Source organism: Maylandia zebra, linkage group LG15 (assembly GCF_041146795.1).
Source record: "Maylandia zebra isolate NMK-2024a linkage group LG15, Mzebra_GT3a, whole genome shotgun sequence".
Taxonomy (NCBI): domain Eukaryota; kingdom Metazoa; phylum Chordata; class Actinopteri; order Cichliformes; family Cichlidae; genus Maylandia; species Maylandia zebra.
Genome location: NC_135181.1, coordinates 42,434,155 through 42,454,166, shown reverse-complemented (window position 1 = coordinate 42,454,166; position 20,012 = coordinate 42,434,155). Strand labels below are relative to the sequence as shown.

The following is a 20,012-nucleotide window of genomic DNA, read 5'->3' as shown; positions in this document are numbered from 1 at the left end:
AGAGTTGACTTACTCTCTCTAAGTTGCGACACTGTGTTGAAAAGGAGTTTTGAGTTTTGCTTATGACTCATGATGAGATTTCAGAAATAATTTGCTTTCGCTGCTGACATCACTGATGGAAGTGAAGACAATGAGTCCTTCCAAGCCTGGAGAAATACTTCTAGTCTGGAAGATCTCCAGTGACCCTTTGCTTTTCTACAATTTCTTCTCAAGTTCAAGAGCTCCTCATTTAACCAAGACATAGGGTTCCTTTTTTGACATTTCAACTTCCTACGGTAGCAACAGAGTCCAGTAGTTCAAGAAGTGTATTATTAAGGTTCACAGTCAAGGTGTCTACACATAACTCCTGGGTAAAAATAGGGTCCAACACATCAGGTAGATGTAATTTAACTCCAAGCAATGCTTCGAGGCTAATATAACTATGATCCCCTCTCAGAAGCTGGAGATTTAGGGATTAAAATATAAAATAAAATTGCTGGGTGGTTTAGAATAGGTAAAACACAACTTTCAGCCATTGATACATTCAGCCCGTAGCCCAAGACAAGGTCTAGGGTGTGTCCCTTACGTGTTGGCCCAGACACAAATTGTGTGAAGTTTAAGGAATCAGTTACATTTAAGAAATGTTTGACTCGGGGTTTATCCTCACAACAGAGATGAATCTTAAAGTCCCCCACTATAAGAATCATTTCATAGTGAGTGATAATGTCAAGAAGTCTGAAAATTATGAAATAAACAAGTCATTATATTTAAATGGATGATAGATGACTATAATTAGAACCATGGGACAGCCTAAAGTCAGGAGTTGGGACTCAAATCAGGTAAAAGCACCAGGACTTTGTATGGGTTTGCATTTAAAACTGTCACGAGCCTGGGTCTTATGACCCAGTGTTTTGAGTTTAGTTTATTTGGATGTTTATATGATTAAGCTCATGAGGTTTTCTAGTTCTTTGTTATTAGATTCCCCTTATGTCTTCCAACCCCTGTTAAGTCTCCCTTGCCCTTCATGTGTTTCATGTCTGTTATGTTGTCAAGTTCATGTAGTCATGTCTGCGTTTCATTATGTTTCCCATTTTATTTTCTAAGAGGTTCTGTGTTTTGTTTTACTCTGTCCCTGTGGCGTTGTTATGTCCACGTCTATTGTGCCTTTCTGTCCCATGTTTCAGGTCCCTATGTTCTGTCTTCTCAGTTGCTGTTAAGTTTGCAGTCAGTGTGTTTCCTGTTTTACTTTGAAGGTCCCTGTCTCATGTGAGTGATTCTAGTTTTGCTTCCCTTGTCTCGTCCAGCCTGATTACTCCCAGCTGTGCTCTCCTTCTGTGTCTCATTCCCTCGTTATCCCTCTGTGTATTTAAGCCCTGTGTTTCTCTTTGTCACTGTTGTAGTTTCCCTCATGGCTGTGGTTCCTTGTGTGTCAGTTTATCCATGTCCCAGTTTAGTTTAGTTTAGTTTAGTTTTCCATGCCATTCTGCAATAAAGCAGCTTTTTCAGTTTAATTTTGTTGTCGTGGGTTTTGTGTTTGGGTCCTTCTCCTGCCTGTACACAGCTGAAACATGACAAATACAGTCTTTGATGATAGAGACTACCCCGCCTCCCCTCCCAGACAACCTGGGGGAGCTGAAGAAGCTGGCATCGGTGGGGCAAAGTTCCAGCAAGGGTGCCACTTCACCAGCGCAGCCATGTCTCAGTTAGGAGCATGACATCCAGCTTATGAGTGCCAAAAAAGTCCCAAAGAACATGAGCTTTATTTGATACAGATCTTGCGTTTAAGAGAGCTAATTTAACTCTCTGTCCATCCGTAGTAGCAGGCAGTAATTGTAGGTTGTTCATATTTGCTCCATCTCCCCTCGTATCCCGCTGGCATGGCGACCAATAAAGCAGCCTCGGGTGAGGGTGCTCCGATGACGTCGGGTAAACAGGAAGAAGGCAGCGCTGTTTGAGGCCAAAATAAAGTCCTAAACAGCCAGGGTCACCGATGGTAAGGACCCGCTGCATCCAAGTTCTGACCCGAACACTTCTCCAGCGCTTCCATTTCGAAGGATTCCAGGGGGGATCACGGCGATGCAGTTCCTCCGGTACAGACACCAGAGGGGCGGGAGTCCTCCACATCGCTCGCTAACGTTGGGGAGCTTCAGTAGTGAGTCACGGATATTAAGCAGCGTCTGTCACTCATATACCAACAGGGAGTGAGTTTTTAAAACTTGCAGGGACACCACTAAGAACATAAAACATAAACATTGCCGAACCGAGAGTCGGCGTCCCATGACATCCGGCGCCATCTTCTTCCAAACAGTCGAACCTCAGATTCAGGAGGTCCTGGTCGCGGAACACTGGACCAGCTCTTTATCCTCTCGAGGATACTTGAGGGTGCATGGTAGTTTGCCCAACCAGTCTACATGTGTTTTGTGGACTCGGAGAAGGCATTCGACCGTGTCCCTCGGGGTGTCCTGTGGGAGGTGTTGCGGGAGTATGGGGTGTCTGGCCCATTGCTACGGGCCATTCGATCCCTATACAACCGTTGTAAGAGCTTGGTTCGCATTGCCGGCAAAAAGTCGGACTCGTTCCCGGTGGGTGATGGGCTCCGCCAGGGCTGCCCTTTGTCTCCGGTTCTGTTCATAATTTTTATGGACAGGATTTCTAGGCGCAGCCAAGTGGCGGAGAGCTTTCACTTTGGTGGCCTCAGAATCTCATCTCTGCTTTTTGCGGATGATGTGGTTCTGTTGGCTTCATCGGGTGAGGGCCTCCAGCTCGCACTGGAACGGTTCGCAGCCGAGTGTGAAGCAGCGGGAATGAGGATCAGCACCTCCAAATCTGAGGCCATGGTTCTCAGCCGGAAAAGGGTGGAGTGCCCACTCCGGGTCGGGGATGAGTTCCTGCCCCAAGTGGAGGAGTTCAAGTATCTCGGGGTCTTGTTCGCGAGTGATGGGAGAAGGGAGCCGGAGATCGACAGATGGATTGGTGCTGCAGCTGCAGTAATGCAGACGCTGCACCGGTCCGTTGTGGTGAAGAGGGAGCTGAGTGTAAAAGCGAAGCTCTCAATTTACCGGTCGATCTACGCCCTGATAAATATCGCAATTCTTTGATCTTTGGGCTGAAGTAATGCCACTGTTTTGCACGTCTCACTCTGTATATTTTATTTTATTTATTTTATATATATTTTATTTATTGTTTACTCTATTTAATTTGTAAAATATGTGTACACACAAACACACACACACACACACATGTAGAAAAATATTTAGTATACACATCCAGAAATGCATATACTATTATATATTGTACATATATTTATTAGTTTCAGATGTAGCCATTCTTGTATTTTGCTTGTTTACATTATTGTATTTTGCACAGCTCTGTTGCTTGTGAAGCTCGCACACAAGAATTTCACTCACATGTGCTGTACCAATGTACCTGCACATGTGATGTGACAATAAAAGTGATTTGATTTGATTTGATTTGAAGGAAGAACAACACTCGGTGTATAAATGCTCAATCAACAATCTCTTTATTCCATACAAACACAATGAGCATTAAAACGTCTAGACGGAAGATGTGGACAGGCAGGTGTCTGACCGTTTCTCACATTCTTATAGCTTTGGCCCCCCTCCACACTAAGCATTCACATTCTTTCTCTCTTACGGCGCCTAAGTGACGGCCTTGGCTTCCTGTTTTATCTCCTCCTTATGAGATGGGGCAGAAAACCTCTACAGTATGTTCTTTTCTCAATCAGAAAAGAAAGGCCATGATTCTACACAAACAGCATTTCTTATAACTCAGCAGTATACTGCATCATGAACAATGTAATTCATTCACAATAAATCAGCAGTCTAATGTAATACAAATCAGTTTAACAAATGTAATAGTTATCACCTTCTGAGTCAGGAGAATAATGCAACCTAAAACTACATAATGATTTCACAATCTTTAATTAGAGGTATAACGTGGCATAAGATAGTATAATGATCTCACAGTCCCTACCCTCACCTACGGTCATGAGCTGTGGGTAGTGACCGAAAGAACGAGATCGCAGATACAAGCGGCAGAAATGAGCCGCAAAGTGTGGCTGGCCTCTTCCTTAGAGATAGGGTGATAAATTCAGCCATCCAGGTGGGGCTCAGAGTAGAGCTGCTGCTCCTCCACATCGAAAGGAGCCAGCTGAGGTGGTTCGGGCATCTGACAAGGATGCCTCCTGGGCGCCTCCTGGGTGAGGTGCTCCGGGCATGTCCCACCGGGAGGAGGTGGCTGGGGAGAGGGAGGTCTGGGCTTCTCTGCTTAGGCTGCTGCCCCCGCGTCTTGGCTCCGGATAAAGCAGGAGAAGATGGATGGATGGATCCTTGTTAAAAGTACCTGACACATGACACCTGAAACACGCCTGACTGCAGCTGCTGATGGATAATCCACGGCCAACCTGCTGCCTGAGCTCTGCTCATCTGTTCCTCTCCTTTCTTTCTTTTGATCCTGATGCTGGAGGAAGACATGACTGACACCAGCAGCAGCCGCAGCACTCTCAGGCTCACCTGGATGGAAAAAAGGTGAGTCTGAGAGCGTTGCACACAAAACCTAACCAGACCTTTCACTCCAGGCTTTCCACACCTTCTGTTCAATACCCACTTCCTGCTGTCAGGAAGAGGTCACAAGGTCAACACATGCTGACAAATCAAATCAGATCAAACATACTGACTGTAACGTTGGACCCAAGAAACATACGCTGGAGCGAATACGATGAAAGCAGAACTTTTATTTAATACTGTGGTTTTTACTGGGACACAGACACTCCCGCTCTCTCTCTGCTGTCACGTCCGCTTCCTCCTCCGGCTGTCACTGCCAACATATAAAGAGACACAATCACTGTCAGATCCCAGCACACCTGTTCACCCCGCCCCTGCGCCGCCCTGGGAGCTCACTGCGTCACCCCTCCTCTGCAGCTGGCCAGAGACCACACCCACGCCACACAGACTTTATGTACTCTAAAACTATTTTAATAAAGACTTTTTATGCACATCAAAATAGCTGCAGGTGTCACAAAGCCTCACGGATACCTTGTATTTTCATGTTACTGTCAAATTTGTAACATGAAATTTGTAACATGAAATTTGACAGCCTGTCTTTGGCGTTCAGCGGCCTGCAGGGTTCATTGGACCTGATGAACCTGAGTTCATTAATCTGCAACTTTAATTTTAAATTGAATAATAACTGAACAGTTATATTTCACTGGTGTAGTAATGAAACATTATAATTATATATTTATTATTAACCTCCTAGGACCTGACGTCCACATATGTGGACACCACATTTTGCGTTGTCTAGACCACAATACTAAATTCTGCTCTACAAGGGCCTGTGTTACGCCCCAAGTCTGGGCGTGTTGAGACGCACAAAAGATTCTGAGGAGAGAGAACCAAGTACCCGCCCTAGTTCCCAAAACAAACCACGAACCCGGTTATGACCAGAGATAGGCGCATTACTGTAATCCGATTACTTTTTTCAAGTAACGAGTAAAGTAAGGGATTACTATTGCAAAAATGGTAATTAGATTACCATTACTTTCCCGTATGAAACGCTGCGTTACTGCGTTACTAAAACCGTGATTTTTTTGCGAGAATGTCTCATGACAGTGACGTAAGCGAGCACGACGTTCGTGACAACAGCTGTGTGCAGATCAACAATGGATCATATATCGATTGTGGGAGAGAGTATGAGCATGCAGCGTTTAAAGCGTGGAAGTACTGACCTTACTTTGAGTTTAGTGTCCGCTGTGCGTGGGAAGAAAACTTCTTTTTACAGCGAAAAAACCCCTAAACTTCCAAGCAAGCACCGAGTAGCTACGACGTAATGGGAAACTCACAGAGAAACTCGTGGATTCTTCCACTGACCGCGGCACACCTGCACCAGGGTAAACCTCCGCCTACCCCACTCCTGCTTTACAGGTGAAAATAGAGCAACAGGAGCGCTGAGTCTTTGACTTTATTTATTTTCTGCTGTGTTTTACTTGCATCTATTTGAAAGACTGAGTGTAAACACACAAAAAATATATTTTATGTGCTGGAATGTGCAGAAAATAGGTTTAAATATTAAACAAATTTCTTCCAGTCACAGAATGTTGCATATAATTAAATTTTTGCTTGATGCATAAAGTTAAAAGGTTAAAACTGATAAAAACAAGTTTTAAAAAGAGACTTTTCCATTTGATTACATTTTGTACGATGGATTATGTAGAAAAAGTAGAATTGGGCTGAAAGATCTATCGCTTTATCACCTATTCAGGTTGTAAATCGTGTTTTTAAAAAGTAACTAAGTAACTAATTACTTTTGAAAATAAGTAATCAGTAAAATAACGGGATTATTTTTTGGGGGAAGTAATCAGTAATTAGTTACTGATTACTTTTTCAAGTAACTTGACCAACACTGGTTATGAGTTTAAAAAAAAGGGTGATTTTATTGAGTGACAAGAAGCACAACCCCAGGGTGAACCCAAGCCAAAATAATAAACAAAACCAACCAAGTCCTGTCAGTGAAAACTAACTAAATCCTAAGAAAAAACAAAATAAACAAATGACAATAGCCCCCTTGCTTCCTAGCCCAGAAACAGGAGAAAAAGTGGCTCACCCCTTCAGCTTAAACACACGCCTTTGGCGGCTCTCAAAGAGCACGCATACACATATAAAGGATTACACAACGAATTTGGAAGCCAGGACCAGGTATGAGTCTGCTGTCAAATCGGTTCACTGTCGCACTCACTCGCTTCTCTCTCCCGGAAGCTGTCAGAGCGGCTTTAAACCCTGGTCACATGGTCATGCTTATCCAATCTGCAGCCCGGTGCTCTTCCTGAGAGGAATAACCTGCAGAGACTCTTAAACATAGTAAAAAACACAAAACAGCAGCTACACAAACATCTTATGGCCTCGGGCCGTAACAGCCTGATTTCCACTTACGAGGACATTACACTGCCACTGTTCTAACGAAATTTAAAGAGAATGTCCTAATATGTGTGGATATCAAGATCATTCTTTGTTTTTACATTCACCAGGTTCCAATTAGCCCAAATAGCAAAGAGAAATTAAAAATGTATGTCATGAAAGAGTCATCCTCACTCCTCTTAGAAATGAGCTCATTTACAATATAAAAGGTTTGTCATTAAAAACAGCTTTCAGTGCACATGTCTGTGTGCATGTTTCCATGTGAGTGCAGCGTGTTTTCCACATGCCTTGACACGCTTCTTGTGTATTTGTAATATTTCTGGTAGCAGCTGTTTATCATTCCAGGCTGGAGTGTGTGTGTGTGTGGTGGAGGTTTCCAGTAACTACTGGTGACTCAGGACTGGAACAGTCGGTTTTCATGGTAAACGGGCTGGTTCTCAGAACTCTTTTCCACTCTGAGCACTCAAAGCATTTTATACAACTAACACATTCACCCACTCACACAAGCACATTTTTCTAAACTGTTTAGTGCTTACTGTCATTGGAGAGTGTCTTGCCCAAGGATATTTGGCATGCAAACTGGTGGAGCCTGGGATCGAACTGCCAACCTTCCAGTTAGTGGCTGTAGCTCAGGTGGTGCTCTACCACCTGAGCTACAGCTTTTTGTGGAGCGTTTAGTTGGAGCATCACAAGAACTTTGTTTTGGCTACAATAGGAGTTTCACATTCACCGCCAAAGCAGCAGCCCCCACACCATGCAGGTTGAATCATTCCAGCCCCTCTGTGATGCTGCTTTCCCTTCGCCAGCTACGGGAGTAAAAGTTGTTCAGTCTCCCGCCTGTCTCCATGTCCATCCCGCAGCAGACAAGTGCTGCATTTTCCTCACCGCAACCGGTGGCTGCTTCCAGCCATAGCAGCGCCAGGCTCCACGACCACGGCTTCCAGGAGGAGGCGACGTCCACGTCGCCACCACAGCTTACAGCAGCATGAGCTATGAAGAGACTGTTCATGTTCATGAAGTGAATAAGACTGAGAATTTACCCGCCAAGTCTCCCTCGGACTGTCACAGTATGCAGCACTGTATGAATTTGTGAAGAGGACCCAAAATGCAGACATCAAGGAAAGTGTAACAAAACTTGAATGTTAACAAAAAGTGAGCTGTTTAATAGGCGGATAAAAAACATTACAAAACAAAAGGCACACGGACACTGGAGGAAAGCTAACAGAACTAAACTGGGAAAACTGAATGCTGACCACAAAATACAAAGAGCAAAACCTTAAACGTAGAAAATCCTGGCAACATGGAGACGTGAAAACATGATGACCACAACAACAAACACACAAACATGAACCACACACACACTCATCTTCATCTCCATCTTTATTACAGAGTGAACCTGAAGCAGAAACAAGCAGGAACGAGCAGGGGATCATACAGGAAACAGGAGCTTTTTTACACAGTTTGGTTCTAGTGCAGGAGCTGTAATACAGAAATGAAGCACATCGTCACAGTCTGGTAACCTGACAGCAGACAGATTAAATATGCTGATAATGAACAAAAAAAAAAACAACCTTTGTTTCTTTCTGAGTTTCAAAATAAAGTTTCCTGGAAAGAGCATGTGGATATTTGGCAAAAACATTACAGAAAACAAGAATTTCTGCCAGAGACAGAAAGTTCTTCCTAATATTTTGTTGTTAATGTGATGTTTGTGCGTCATTCGCCAGTTTGAACCCAGAATTTCCTGTTAATAGTTTCCAGCTTGTTGGACAGAAACGCGTCCACAGATTTCAGGGTCGTCTCTGAAGGTGAAAAATGTTTTTCTCCATCATGTTTCCACCTCCAATTCATATAAAGTGGAAAAAAACAACTTTTTTTTTACTGCCTTCAGGTGATCCTGTGAGTTTCAGGTTCTTCAGGTCATCTCTCAGGCGAGTTTCAGCCCTCAGCTCTGACTGTCAGGACAAACAACTACATGACTGAAGGTTTGTGGATGCTCACTCTACATAATCCAGTGTTCCTCTGACCTGTGAACTTCGGTTAGGTGGTGAAGGATCTGAGCCAGGCTCAGCGAGTAGCTGTTCCTGACACTGACCTGCTGATGTTTGAGCCTTCATTCATTTTCTATGTAAGAGAGTTATAATACATCTAGGAGGACATGGCTTTCACATTCAGTGCATTATGTTGGAGTATTTAATACACAGAGTGTGTCAGAAACAGGTGAAACCTCAGTAAGTTTAAAGCAGCTGATCGGAGCAGCGCTGACACGTTTAGTCATGCTGTCCACAAACCTTTGTGCTGTCTTTGTTTTGATTACTTAGAAACAGCAGAGCATGAAGAAAAGTCTTTTTTTATAGATACAAATGATTACCTGATGGCCAGAACGTCTTTCTGTCACCAGTCGATCCAATAACATACGACGTGTCAGATAGGTGTTAGGATGCATTCCCGAGTCCTAAAAAGCTTCTAATGACGCAAAAAGCATTCCCAAGAGACATTGGCCATTAGGTCAATAACCCATTCAGGAATCACAGCTGGTGCGGTTCACCTGGCTCAAGCTGGAAAAGACTGCAGCTAGCACTAGCAGATGGAGGAACCGACTGCAGGTCCTGAACGAGTTGAGCCAGCCCAGTCCATTAAAACTGCTAAAGCGCGTACACCCTAACCTGGTGCAGGTCTGAAGGCATACTCGTCGTTGCTGTAGTAGTTCCTCTGGATGAAGTTAGGTGTGCCACCAACAGGGGTAGGTGGAAGTTATTTACAAGTCTTTGAATGAGTCCTGGAGGGCTCTGAAGTTCACATCGGGCTGTCCGTGGTCATTGCTGAATACTCGGTTTCTGAGACATGCGAGGCATCGATGAGCCTGGTGAGCCCGGTCTTGGTGGAGTACTTGAAGATGAAGGCCTTCATGAGGTCATAGCGGTAGTTCCTGTTCAGGGAGTTGTACAGGATGGGGTTGACACAGCAATGGACCAGCGAGAAGCACTGTGTTAGGTGCAGCGACACGTCCAGGAAGTTCTCCAGCCGGCAGCTGAAGGGCAGGAGATTCAGCAGGGACAGGGTGTCCAGCAGGAGGACAATGTGGAATGGCAGCCAGCACACCAGGAAGACTACAATGTACGTGAGGATGATCCGCCGGCTGACGCGCCGCTCCTGGTCTGAGGTGGGAGGGATGGCCGTTGCCAGGAGTAGGTAGAAGATGGTGATGACAGGGAAGGGGATGGCGAAGCCGAGCGCAAAGAAGCTCAGCTGGATGCCCACCATCCACTCCTTCGGGTTGCTGGGCGGGTACACTGGACGGCAGATGGCGCCATCATAGTGCGCTGACTTCACCGCCTGCAGGAAGTAGGTGTCTGGGATGGAGGCCACCAGCGCCATCATCCAAACCAGAACACAGATCAGCCGGCGCACCACCTTCTTCCTGCGGCTGTCGGGGGTGTCGCCAAACAGCGTGACGGACAAGTAGCGGTCGACACTCATGCAGGCAAGGAAGAAGATGCTGCTGAAGAGGTTAACGCTGAAGACCAGGTGAGTAAGTTTACAGACGGATTCTCCAAACGGCCACTGACCGCCCTTCAGCAATGAGGTCACCCAGATCGGCAGCGTGGCCACGACGCACAGGTCAGCTATGGCCAGGTTCAGGATGTACAGGTGTGTCTCATAGCGGTTCCTGTCGGATCGCAGGTTGACCCAGACCACCAGGGCATTGGCGGCGAGGCCCACCAGGAAGATGAAGATGTAGAGGACGGAGAGGGTGTGAAGGAAGGCGGTTTGGTTGACGGTGCCCGAACACCTCAGCGCCTCCACGTGGGACAGGTTATGGTCAGCGGAGGTCAGGTTCAGCTCCTCCCACAGCTCAATGAGCTCAGAGAGGTCGTTAGCACTCAGACTCATGGCGACGAGGTTACACCTGGAAAACAGGGAAAGTCAGAAATATTAAATAAAAAACAAAGATGTATTTTTGATAAAAATACATTTAAATTAATGCACTGAATAAATTTCACATAATAAAAATAATAATAAATAATATGAAAATGTCATAATGAATAAATAAACCCCCAAACAACATAATTCATAAAATGTAAAAACTGTGTATTTGACTATGTGAAAGTAAAGTTTTCTGAAAGTATTCAAATTTCAAATTAAAATCTTGATGTCCATTCAGCCCACGGACCTCAGGCTTGTTTATAAGAGCAGTGTTTCCCACCAAACTCCATTCAAACATTCTTTAATTTAAGAATTTTCTTTGCGCTCCCAAATAAAGATTAAAGCGGACAAAGCTGAACGGGAGGTCGTATCAGGCGTATTGATTACAAGCAGGTTCAGGACTCCTGCTCACAAACTGTGGCTCTCCGTCAACTCGACCACACAACGAGAACACCAGCAGCTGGACAGACAGACGGAAGTCAGAGCAGGTCAAACATCCAGACTTCATTAACAAATTGAAGTGACTGAACCAACAATAACGTCAGTGTGTGATCAATAACATGTGAATGAGCTGAGAGGTCTGAAGGTTTTACTGCTGCGTTCTTTTTCCTGCTCCCGCTTGAGCAGAAAAAAGATAACCACGTCTTCCTGTTTTAACCCTCGGGAAATTCATCAGGTGCAAAATCACTAACTGAAGATCGATAAGTTTGATTTGGCAGTGAACACAGATTTAACACAGGAAATAATAAAAGACTAATATTGGAAACAAGACACATGCTGATTATTTGCATCAATAATCTGTTCTTCTGCTGCGAGTGAAACTCTCACTAAACTCCATTAAAAAATTCTCAGATTTAAGGGTTCTTTGACTTTTGGATGTTTGGGAGGGAATAAAACCTATAAGATATCAGCTTATTCCTGACAAAATGTTAGTGAAAATCAAAAACCTGTCATATTTTATTAGTTAAAAAGTCATTATGAATAAATGGTCTTAAACGTCTCATTCTTCTGCCTCTAAAACTCCTACATCATAACATCGAAAGCTTTACTTTCTCATTTTAGTTCATTTTAATCAGATCAACATTACTATGAATAACTCTTCCTGTGGATTCAGAGCATATTTTAAGATTAAAACTGATCTTTATGAGTCCACGTTTGTTTTGAGAACATTAAAACCAGAGAAGAAGAAGAAAACTGAGCCCTCAGACAGCAGACGGAGGATGAAAAGGAGGAGGAGTGTTTTATTGCTGCTGCACATAAAAACTCTGTAGGGTGCTTTAGACTGAAAGGTCATGACCTTCAAAATCAAATTTTACCGCAGCGCTGTGACAAAGAGTCAATTAGCTCGCCAATAAAACTCTAATCGGTGTCTTTTAGACAGAAAGTCTCAGATTTTACCAAAAAAAAAGCATCTAAGAGCTGAGCTCAGCACCAGTCCACACACACACACACACACACACACACACACACACACACACACACACACACAGCTGATAATTATAATGAAGACAGCGGGCCTCGGTAGGCTTTAATGCATTACAGTAAATATGAGCTCTTTATCATGTGACTTACACACAGGTGTGCATACAGTAAGCACCAGCTTTGATGCTTTAAAAGAGTGGAAGCCAACAAGGCTCAGCGCAGCTGTTTGAAACATCTGGATGAACCTCCAGCCACAGACACACTGTTACATCTGTAATAAGTGACAGCGTGTCTGTGTAATAAAGCAACGTGGGTCACACCTGTGTTTACCTGCCGGGCTCGTGCTGAGTCCTCATACATACAGTCAGCACGGAGCTCCATTCAAAGGAAATCCAGGTCCCTGAACGCAGGGTGAGCCACCAGTCAGAGGGCCATAAATTGGCCTCAGCGCCCTCAGAGCCAGAGTCCGTTCAAAAATCCCCTACGGTTCGTTTGGAGTTTGAGGCATTTCAGCATGAAGTGTGAGGCCTGAGCGCTCGCACCGCCCCCTTTGTAACTCGGCTCAGGCGCCGTGGACACAGCTTTGCACGGACCCACTCTTTAACCCTTTAATCCCCGGATCTTCCTACTGCAGGCGCAGATCTCACTAAGATCCACGACAGTTCACGTGCCTGCGCGCTGAAATCATCTCACTTGCAGGCACGTGCACGCTACAAAAACAGCTCATGTTGGCGCGTGCACACGTTAGCTACCTGTGTGCACGCGCGCTGAGCTGACTGAGTACTGCGGGTTAAAAATGCGTTAAAACGTCCGCTAAGTAAAGTTTGCTGGTAAACACAAACTGCCTAATGCAAACACGAGTGTTCGCAAACGGACAAGCTGCGTGCCGAAGGCACGGCGCGACTCCAGCGGCTCGTGGGAACTTTCAGCCGTCCGCATGCATGAGACCGTGCACTTAAATAGGACATTTTTTAAACCGAGTCTGGCTAAGCCGCTGCAGAAATAAGCTTTTCCGATCAGCTTTAGTGGAGCACAAACTGGAGCAATAACGAACTCCATTTGAAAAAACGCCTGATTTAAGAATTGTTTGCTCGATGGTGAAAAGTAAAGTAGTGATATTTAAGAAGACTGATGACAGGCTTCCTGTCGGCGCAGAGTCCGCTCTGCTTCATTGCCCGTTCATCTCTGAGTCACACCTGATGCTATAAACAGCTTTTACCTGTATCCCTAACCTGTAAAAACATCTCTTTTCCCAGCGGACCCTGGAGCAGACATCAGCCTGAACGCTGCACAACTTACAGCACAAGAAGGGCGGCTCGGTCCGGATCAGTCCGGATCCACGGCGGGTCAGAGGGCACAGAGTCCGGCAGAGGGTCGCAGGCGGTCTCCCCGGGTCCCCCCACACTGCGGTTTAAATGAGAGAAGAAGAAACGCCCACAGAGGCAGCCCCACTCTGCGTGATTTATTACAGCTTCAGCTGCGGAACAATGAAACTGCGGAGGCGTGAGAGAAAGCGCCAAAAACAAAGAGGAACGGAGGAAAGGAAGAAGGAACGCCACTAAACTTAAATAGTACATTTTTTAAACCGAGTCTGGCTAAACGTGACAGCCGCTGCAGAAATAAGCATCAGGAAGAAATAAAACATCCACTATTAAAACTGGTCAAATAAAATATAACAAAATAAATAAATTCATTACAAATAAATGCATAACAATCTTGTTTTTATTAAAAGTGAGGTTAAATTTCATAAAACATGTTTAAAATTGAATACTATCCAAGAACTACATGGTAATATTAAAAAATAAAATAGATATGATTGTATTCTTTCAGTATCATCAATAATTTACCGCATATTTATTCGTCTTTTATTTTCACATGTTAAATGAACCTCATTAATAAAGCTCTGATGGCGTCTGTAGCTTGGACCATCAGTCACAGAGGCCTGTGGGCTTCGAACCTCTCAGCAGTCCCCCCTCTGCTGTGTTGGCTCAAACCTGAAGGCCTTCCCTGATAAACACGTCTGCACGCAGCAGGTGTTTCTCTAAAACCTGTTCACTCCTGTCAGCACTAGCCTTTCCAGATGTGCCAGCTGTCAGCACCATCAGCAGCATCTAACACTGATCCCTGCACACAGAGATTCCTCCAGATTTTCTGTCTGTGGATGAAATGACATTCTACAGATGATGAAACTGAAACTGTTCTATCTAAGATGCTCTTCTTATACCCAATCACAGTATGGACCTGCTACCAAATAACCTTTTCAGCTGCTAAATGTTTCTACAGCTGTTTCTCCTTCGTCCCACCTACTTTTACAAGTTTATGTTGCCTGGTTACAACTTTCTGAGACATTTTTCAGCCACCAAGCTCAGTTTTCTTTGTTCTAATGTGAATAAAATGTTCTCTGTTATTCATGTTTGAAACGTTTCACAACTTTTTCAGGACTGAGTTGAAAAACATCAAATTAAACCAGGTTCTGTGTGAACCACAGTGTGGAGTGATGTGGGTCAGAATTTCAAAGTAAAGTCCAGACTGTATTTTAAAGATGGCTGTCACTCATAGACTCTGAGCTGTACTCAGACACATCCAAATAAAGTCCAAGAACTTCACCAAAACGGAGCTTCAGACATTCAGGCTGTTATTGTGAAGGAGCTAACACTGTTGCAGCTTTAAAAGTGAAGGATTTTAAAATAAAACCACAGGCCCTGGTGTGCTGTGGTGTTAAAGGCATCTGAGGCAGGTTTGAGTGTAAACTCTACAAACAGGAAGCCAAACAATGAACACAGCTGAGTATTTGAATTCACAAACTTTATTCATAAAAATAGTGGGCTTCCTCCTCCTCGTCTTCCTCCGCTCCCTCAGAGGAACAAACACCGAGGATTCCCACAGACGAGGAGGAGGAAGGGGGGGCTCCCGGGCCTGCTGGTCACTGTGGCAACAGGCCGAGGTCTTCAGGTATCCAGATTCCAGGGCTCAGTTTGACCACAGGAGCTTAGCGAGCCCTGTCTGACCTTTGACCTGCAGCACACTGCTCATGTCAGCAGCAGCAGTTTGACCAAACACAGCCAATTAACTGTAGCTATAGACAGCAGCAGGAAGGTCATGCCCCCAATAATCAATGATCAATAATCATCAGTCATCATGAAAATAAATACAAATATTTACAGAAAGAAGAAGAAGTAAAACATTTAAAAACATAAAACAGATAACAATAAAGAAATAATAGAAAAATAATTATTTATAAATGTATAATGAATCAAATAACGTAAAGTAAAACAAATAAATAAAAAATAACTGACAAAAAGTCAATAAAACCACGAGAAAAACACAAAATAAATATAAATATTCAGGAACTTTAAAAATAAATAAAACAAACACAGAAAACAGAATAAATAAAATGACAATTAAAATAAGATGATAATAAAAATACTTTACTACTATGATTAATAAGAACAACAATAACAATAATAATTTTAGTCATGATGATGATGATGCTGTGCGAGGTCGCCTCAGGCTGTCTCGGATGTTTTTTGTTTATTATTGTGATTTTATCGTCCAGCTGCACGCCGTCCTTTGCAGGAAATTGACGTCTCCCAACAGGAAGTGCTCATTCAGCTGCACCTGGGGCACTTCCTGCCTTGTCCTGAGAAAATGAAGCTTCACACACACACACACACACACACACACACACACACACACACACACCTGGTCCTCTGAGTGTGTGTGAGACAGGAAGTGGAACAGAAGTGCACACAGAGCTGCCACAGACTCACCTGACCTCACCTGTTTGCCTCTGACCCACCAAGATGCTAACAAATACTTATTATACCACTACTAGTACTCAGTACCAGTACTTCACACAGTGCTAACAGCACCACAGGTACTACTGCTGCTGCTGATCACCACTTGCACTCATGTATATATCACGTATATATCTATCTATCTACTTAGCACTTTTAATTCTTATTCTCATTTTTATTTTCATGTCTATTTAAGCTTAATTTATAACAGTATTTATAACAGTATGTTTGCACTGCTTTATTACCTATTCAGGTTGTAAATTACGTTTTTAAAAAGTAACTACCGTATTTCCCGGACTACAAAGCGCACCTGAATATTAGCCGCACAAGCTAAAATCAAGGGAAAATCCTGTTTTGTACATACATTAGCCGCACCTGACCAAAAGCCGCAGGTGTTTCAATGTTGACTTATCATATGTAAGAGAATATGCACAAAGGGAATTGTCAGGAAAGAGATGGCTGTTTGGAGACATCACTTTTATTAATATTTTGAAAAACAAGTTATGGGTACATATTTGCACATGTAGTACATAACAATAACCTACAGCACACCAGAACAATAGATTCGGCCTACCTTTTAGGCTCAGGTGCAGTGACACAGCTTTAACAAGAAGAAAAGTCAGTCATTCACCACCATCTTTCTCTTCTTCCTACGCACTAAAACCACCAAAGTCCTCTTCTCCAGTGTCGGATACAAACAGGCTCATGATGGCTTCGTCATCCACTCTTCTTCTCTCCTTCGTTGTCACTTTCAAAACCAAAGAAATCCTCATTGTCAGTGTCAGAGTCAAACACCCTCAGAAGGGCCGTGGCGGTGTCCTCCTCTCCATCATGCAGCAGTCCAGCCCTTCAAAATCCGTTGGTGATCGTGGATGTTTTCACACTTTTCCACGCTGTCAGAATCTACCGGTGGAGTTGGGCATAACTTGCTTTTTGGGCATAACTTGCAAGTTTATCGCCGCTCATCATCCACGACTCCCGCTGAACGCGTAGCGCTACTTTGAAGTTTGTTTTTCGCGCTACTTCGTACGGCACTACGTTGCCTGGCGGACGGACATGTGACTAACATACCACTCTTGAACCCCGATCCTTCCGCCAGGCAACGTAGTGCCGTACAACAGCGGAACACACAAAACAAATCGTCTTACAATATGACAAAAATCACGGACAATCCATAGAAAAGCCGCACCTGACTAAAAGCCGCAGGGTTCAAAGCTTGTGCAAAAAGTAGCGGCTTATAGCCCGACATTTACGGTAAGTACTTTTGAAAGCAAGTAATCAGAAAAGTAATGGGATTACTTTTGGGGCAGTAATCAGTGATTAGTTACTGATTACTTTTTTCAAGTAACTTGACCAACACTGCCTGTGAAAGTAGAAAAGCTCTATATAAGAATCGGTCCATTTACCATTTCATTGAGAGGAACTACAGTTAAAACTCACCAGTCACAGAGTGTCCCTGACTGCACACTGAGAGGTGAGACAGGCAGACCGCCATTACTGTGTCAGAGAGGCATCTCAGTGGATCGGACTCACGGAGCTCTGTGGGTGGTGTGGATGCCACCCAAGTGGGATACATTCATCCTCTCAGGGCTCCTCACTGTGTCAGCTCAGGATCTGTGGGACGGAGAACAGTCGTGTTTCAGGTCCAGACACATCCTGAAGGAGAGTGATTTAATCAGAGAGTCAGATGAGGAGAACAGAGGAGGAGATCAGAGCCCTGCTCCAGTAAACAGCTTCCACAAACTCAGAGTCAACAGTCAACAATCAACATAAACGAACTCTGGTTGATGTTGATTGTTGACTTTCTCCTGTGGAGACCTCTGTGTGGTAGGACTGTTTCATTTTCTCATACATGTTTCAGTGATTCCACTGACTCCCTCCTCTCATGCTGACAGGGTGTCTCGGTCCTGTTAGACACTTTGTTTTCTTCACTCTGCTGATTTTTCTCCACCAGACTGTGAGTCATTTTTCATGCTGGCCTCTATGCTGAGGAATGCTCATGTGAGTTTATCTCAGACATCACAGTCAGAGTTCATGTCACAGCAGTTCCATAGTTCAGCGAAGCACACGGAGACACGAGGCAGCCACCCCCCGTTTAAGACAACAAGATTACAAGCAGCTGTGGATCAGAGGACTTGGAGGACTCGAAAGACTGCGGTCGACCTCAGCAGTCTTCAGGAAACCAGGTCTCGGTGTCACTGCGGTAAGTCTCTGATGATTCTCTATCGGTCCGTTAGCATCAGACTGTGAACCAGGACAGAAATATTAACCATGAAAGCCTGAAATTTTCAATTATTAAATGTATCCTTTGGGACAGATGCATGAAAAATGTTGGAGTACTGAAAGCGTCCAGCACTCTTGCAAAGTCCCAGGTGTGAGCAAACGCACTAATAAAAAACTTCATACTGTAGAAGATACCTAGTGAAATCATTTTGAAATATTTATATTTCTCAGTGGTGCAAAAATAAAGAATACTTTGTTTACTCGGATACTTTGTTACTTTGTTGGATGGAGCAAATATGACCATCTGTACCACAGAGATCATCAGCACATAGTCTGATCCCAGATTCCAGATGACACTCTGACTCTGAAAATAATCTTGGTAAATAAGTGCATGTGTGTACATATTTGTGCATATCCTTCATGTTTTATTTGGGAATATTAATGAATTGTAGCTCATTGAATTATCACGAATGTGGATTTTTTATGAATATGCCTCTGATATGTTTTAATGTCTCTCACATTACAGCTCCGCATTCACTTTGATGCTGAGAGCAGAGAAAATGTCAGATCTTTATCTTTGTTCCTTATCAGATATATTTATGCTCCAACATACGCCCCTCTGACTCCGCCCCTCGTCTGTCGCTTCCCGGTTCACACAGCTGATGATCACATGAGAGCGCTTCACTCTGCAGCAGACCATCTTCATCTATGACGCTCTTATCTTCAGTCTGTCAACGGTGTGGGACAAAGATGCCACCATCGTGGTTTGATCTGTTCCTCTGATTGGATCACAGAAGTTCATTCCTGTTATGTTTCAGGCTCAGACTGTGATCCTCCAATCACAGCACTCTGATATGACGATGTGATCTTCACTGTGGCGTGCTTCTGTCACCGCTCTTCTTTTTTCCTAGCTCCTTACTGCCGTTCCTGCCCCCCTTTCTGTCATGTCAGGACTCAGGATCACTGCTGGGAGTCTCTGATCATTCAGCTCTCATTTTGAACAGCAGCAAACCAAGCTCAGTGCTCACTGAGACCACAGACTGCTGACACTTTACCATAAACAACACTCCAGCTGTCAAACATGAGAGGCTAAAGTGAACTTTATCAGAAAACCACTCAGATCTGAAGTTTCACTTCCAGAAATGAAGCAGCAGTAAAACAGTAATGCTGAGGACAATCAGCATGGACATGTTTGATCAAAGAGTCCCTGAAACATCATAGACAGATGTTCACGTTAAACGTTATAAATGAAGGGTTGGAGTGGCGACCTTTGGCTTTGTGGATATGTTACCTTCCTGATGAAGCCCTTTCTGTTATTGTTGATGTGAACAGTCACATTATCCCAGCACACAGTCAATATTCATCATAATGAATCCAGATCAGGCTTTCCAAACATCACAGGACAGATCCAGAACAGGCGCAGCAAAAATAGGTACACCGTTTGCTTAACTTGAACACATTTCATTGATCTTAAACTGAAAGCAGGTTAAACCACTCTTCTCCTGACATATCTGAGGGTTTCTTCTGCGATAACCTAATTATTATGGAGACCGGGATCTCTCTTTCCAGACTATGGTTCCAGTTAACATACTACCAAAGCTTCTCAGGTAATTCAAATTTGAGAGGTTTGCAGATTCCTGCTGTTTCTGGATTGTTTTTCCGCCTCGTGTCAGATTATTTAAATCTTTGAATTTTCATTTGCTGGGAACGTCTAGCAGAAGCCCCAGTCCGCGAG

General features: G+C 44.0%; 1 protein-coding gene across 3 annotated transcripts; it reads right to left on the bottom strand.

Annotated features, from left to right (window-relative positions):
• Positions 1 to 8,273: 8,273 nt before the first annotated feature.
• On the bottom strand, positions 8,274 to 13,849 carry ackr3b (atypical chemokine receptor 3b). Of its 3 annotated transcripts, XR_013093284.1 has the most exons (3): positions 13,557 to 13,849; positions 9,280 to 10,818; positions 8,274 to 8,390 (listed from the first exon to the last, which is right to left on the bottom strand). XR_013093284.1 is itself a non-coding variant. In XM_004561575.3 (2 exons), the coding sequence occupies exons 1-2, from the start codon at positions 13,832 to 13,834 to the stop codon at positions 9,705 to 9,707; spliced, it is 1,392 nt and encodes a 463-aa protein (XP_004561632.3). In that variant the 5' UTR covers positions 13,835 to 13,849; the 3' UTR covers positions 8,274 to 9,704. The 3 variants fall into 3 exon arrangements, 2 of the variants coding, with proteins under 2 accessions (XP_004561632.3, XP_076730637.1); XM_004561575.3 differs by having other exon boundaries at positions 8,274 to 10,818; XM_076874522.1 differs by lacking the exon at positions 13,557 to 13,849 and adding an exon at positions 12,588 to 13,439 and having other exon boundaries at positions 8,274 to 10,818.
• Positions 13,850 to 20,012: the final 6,163 nt, after the last annotated feature.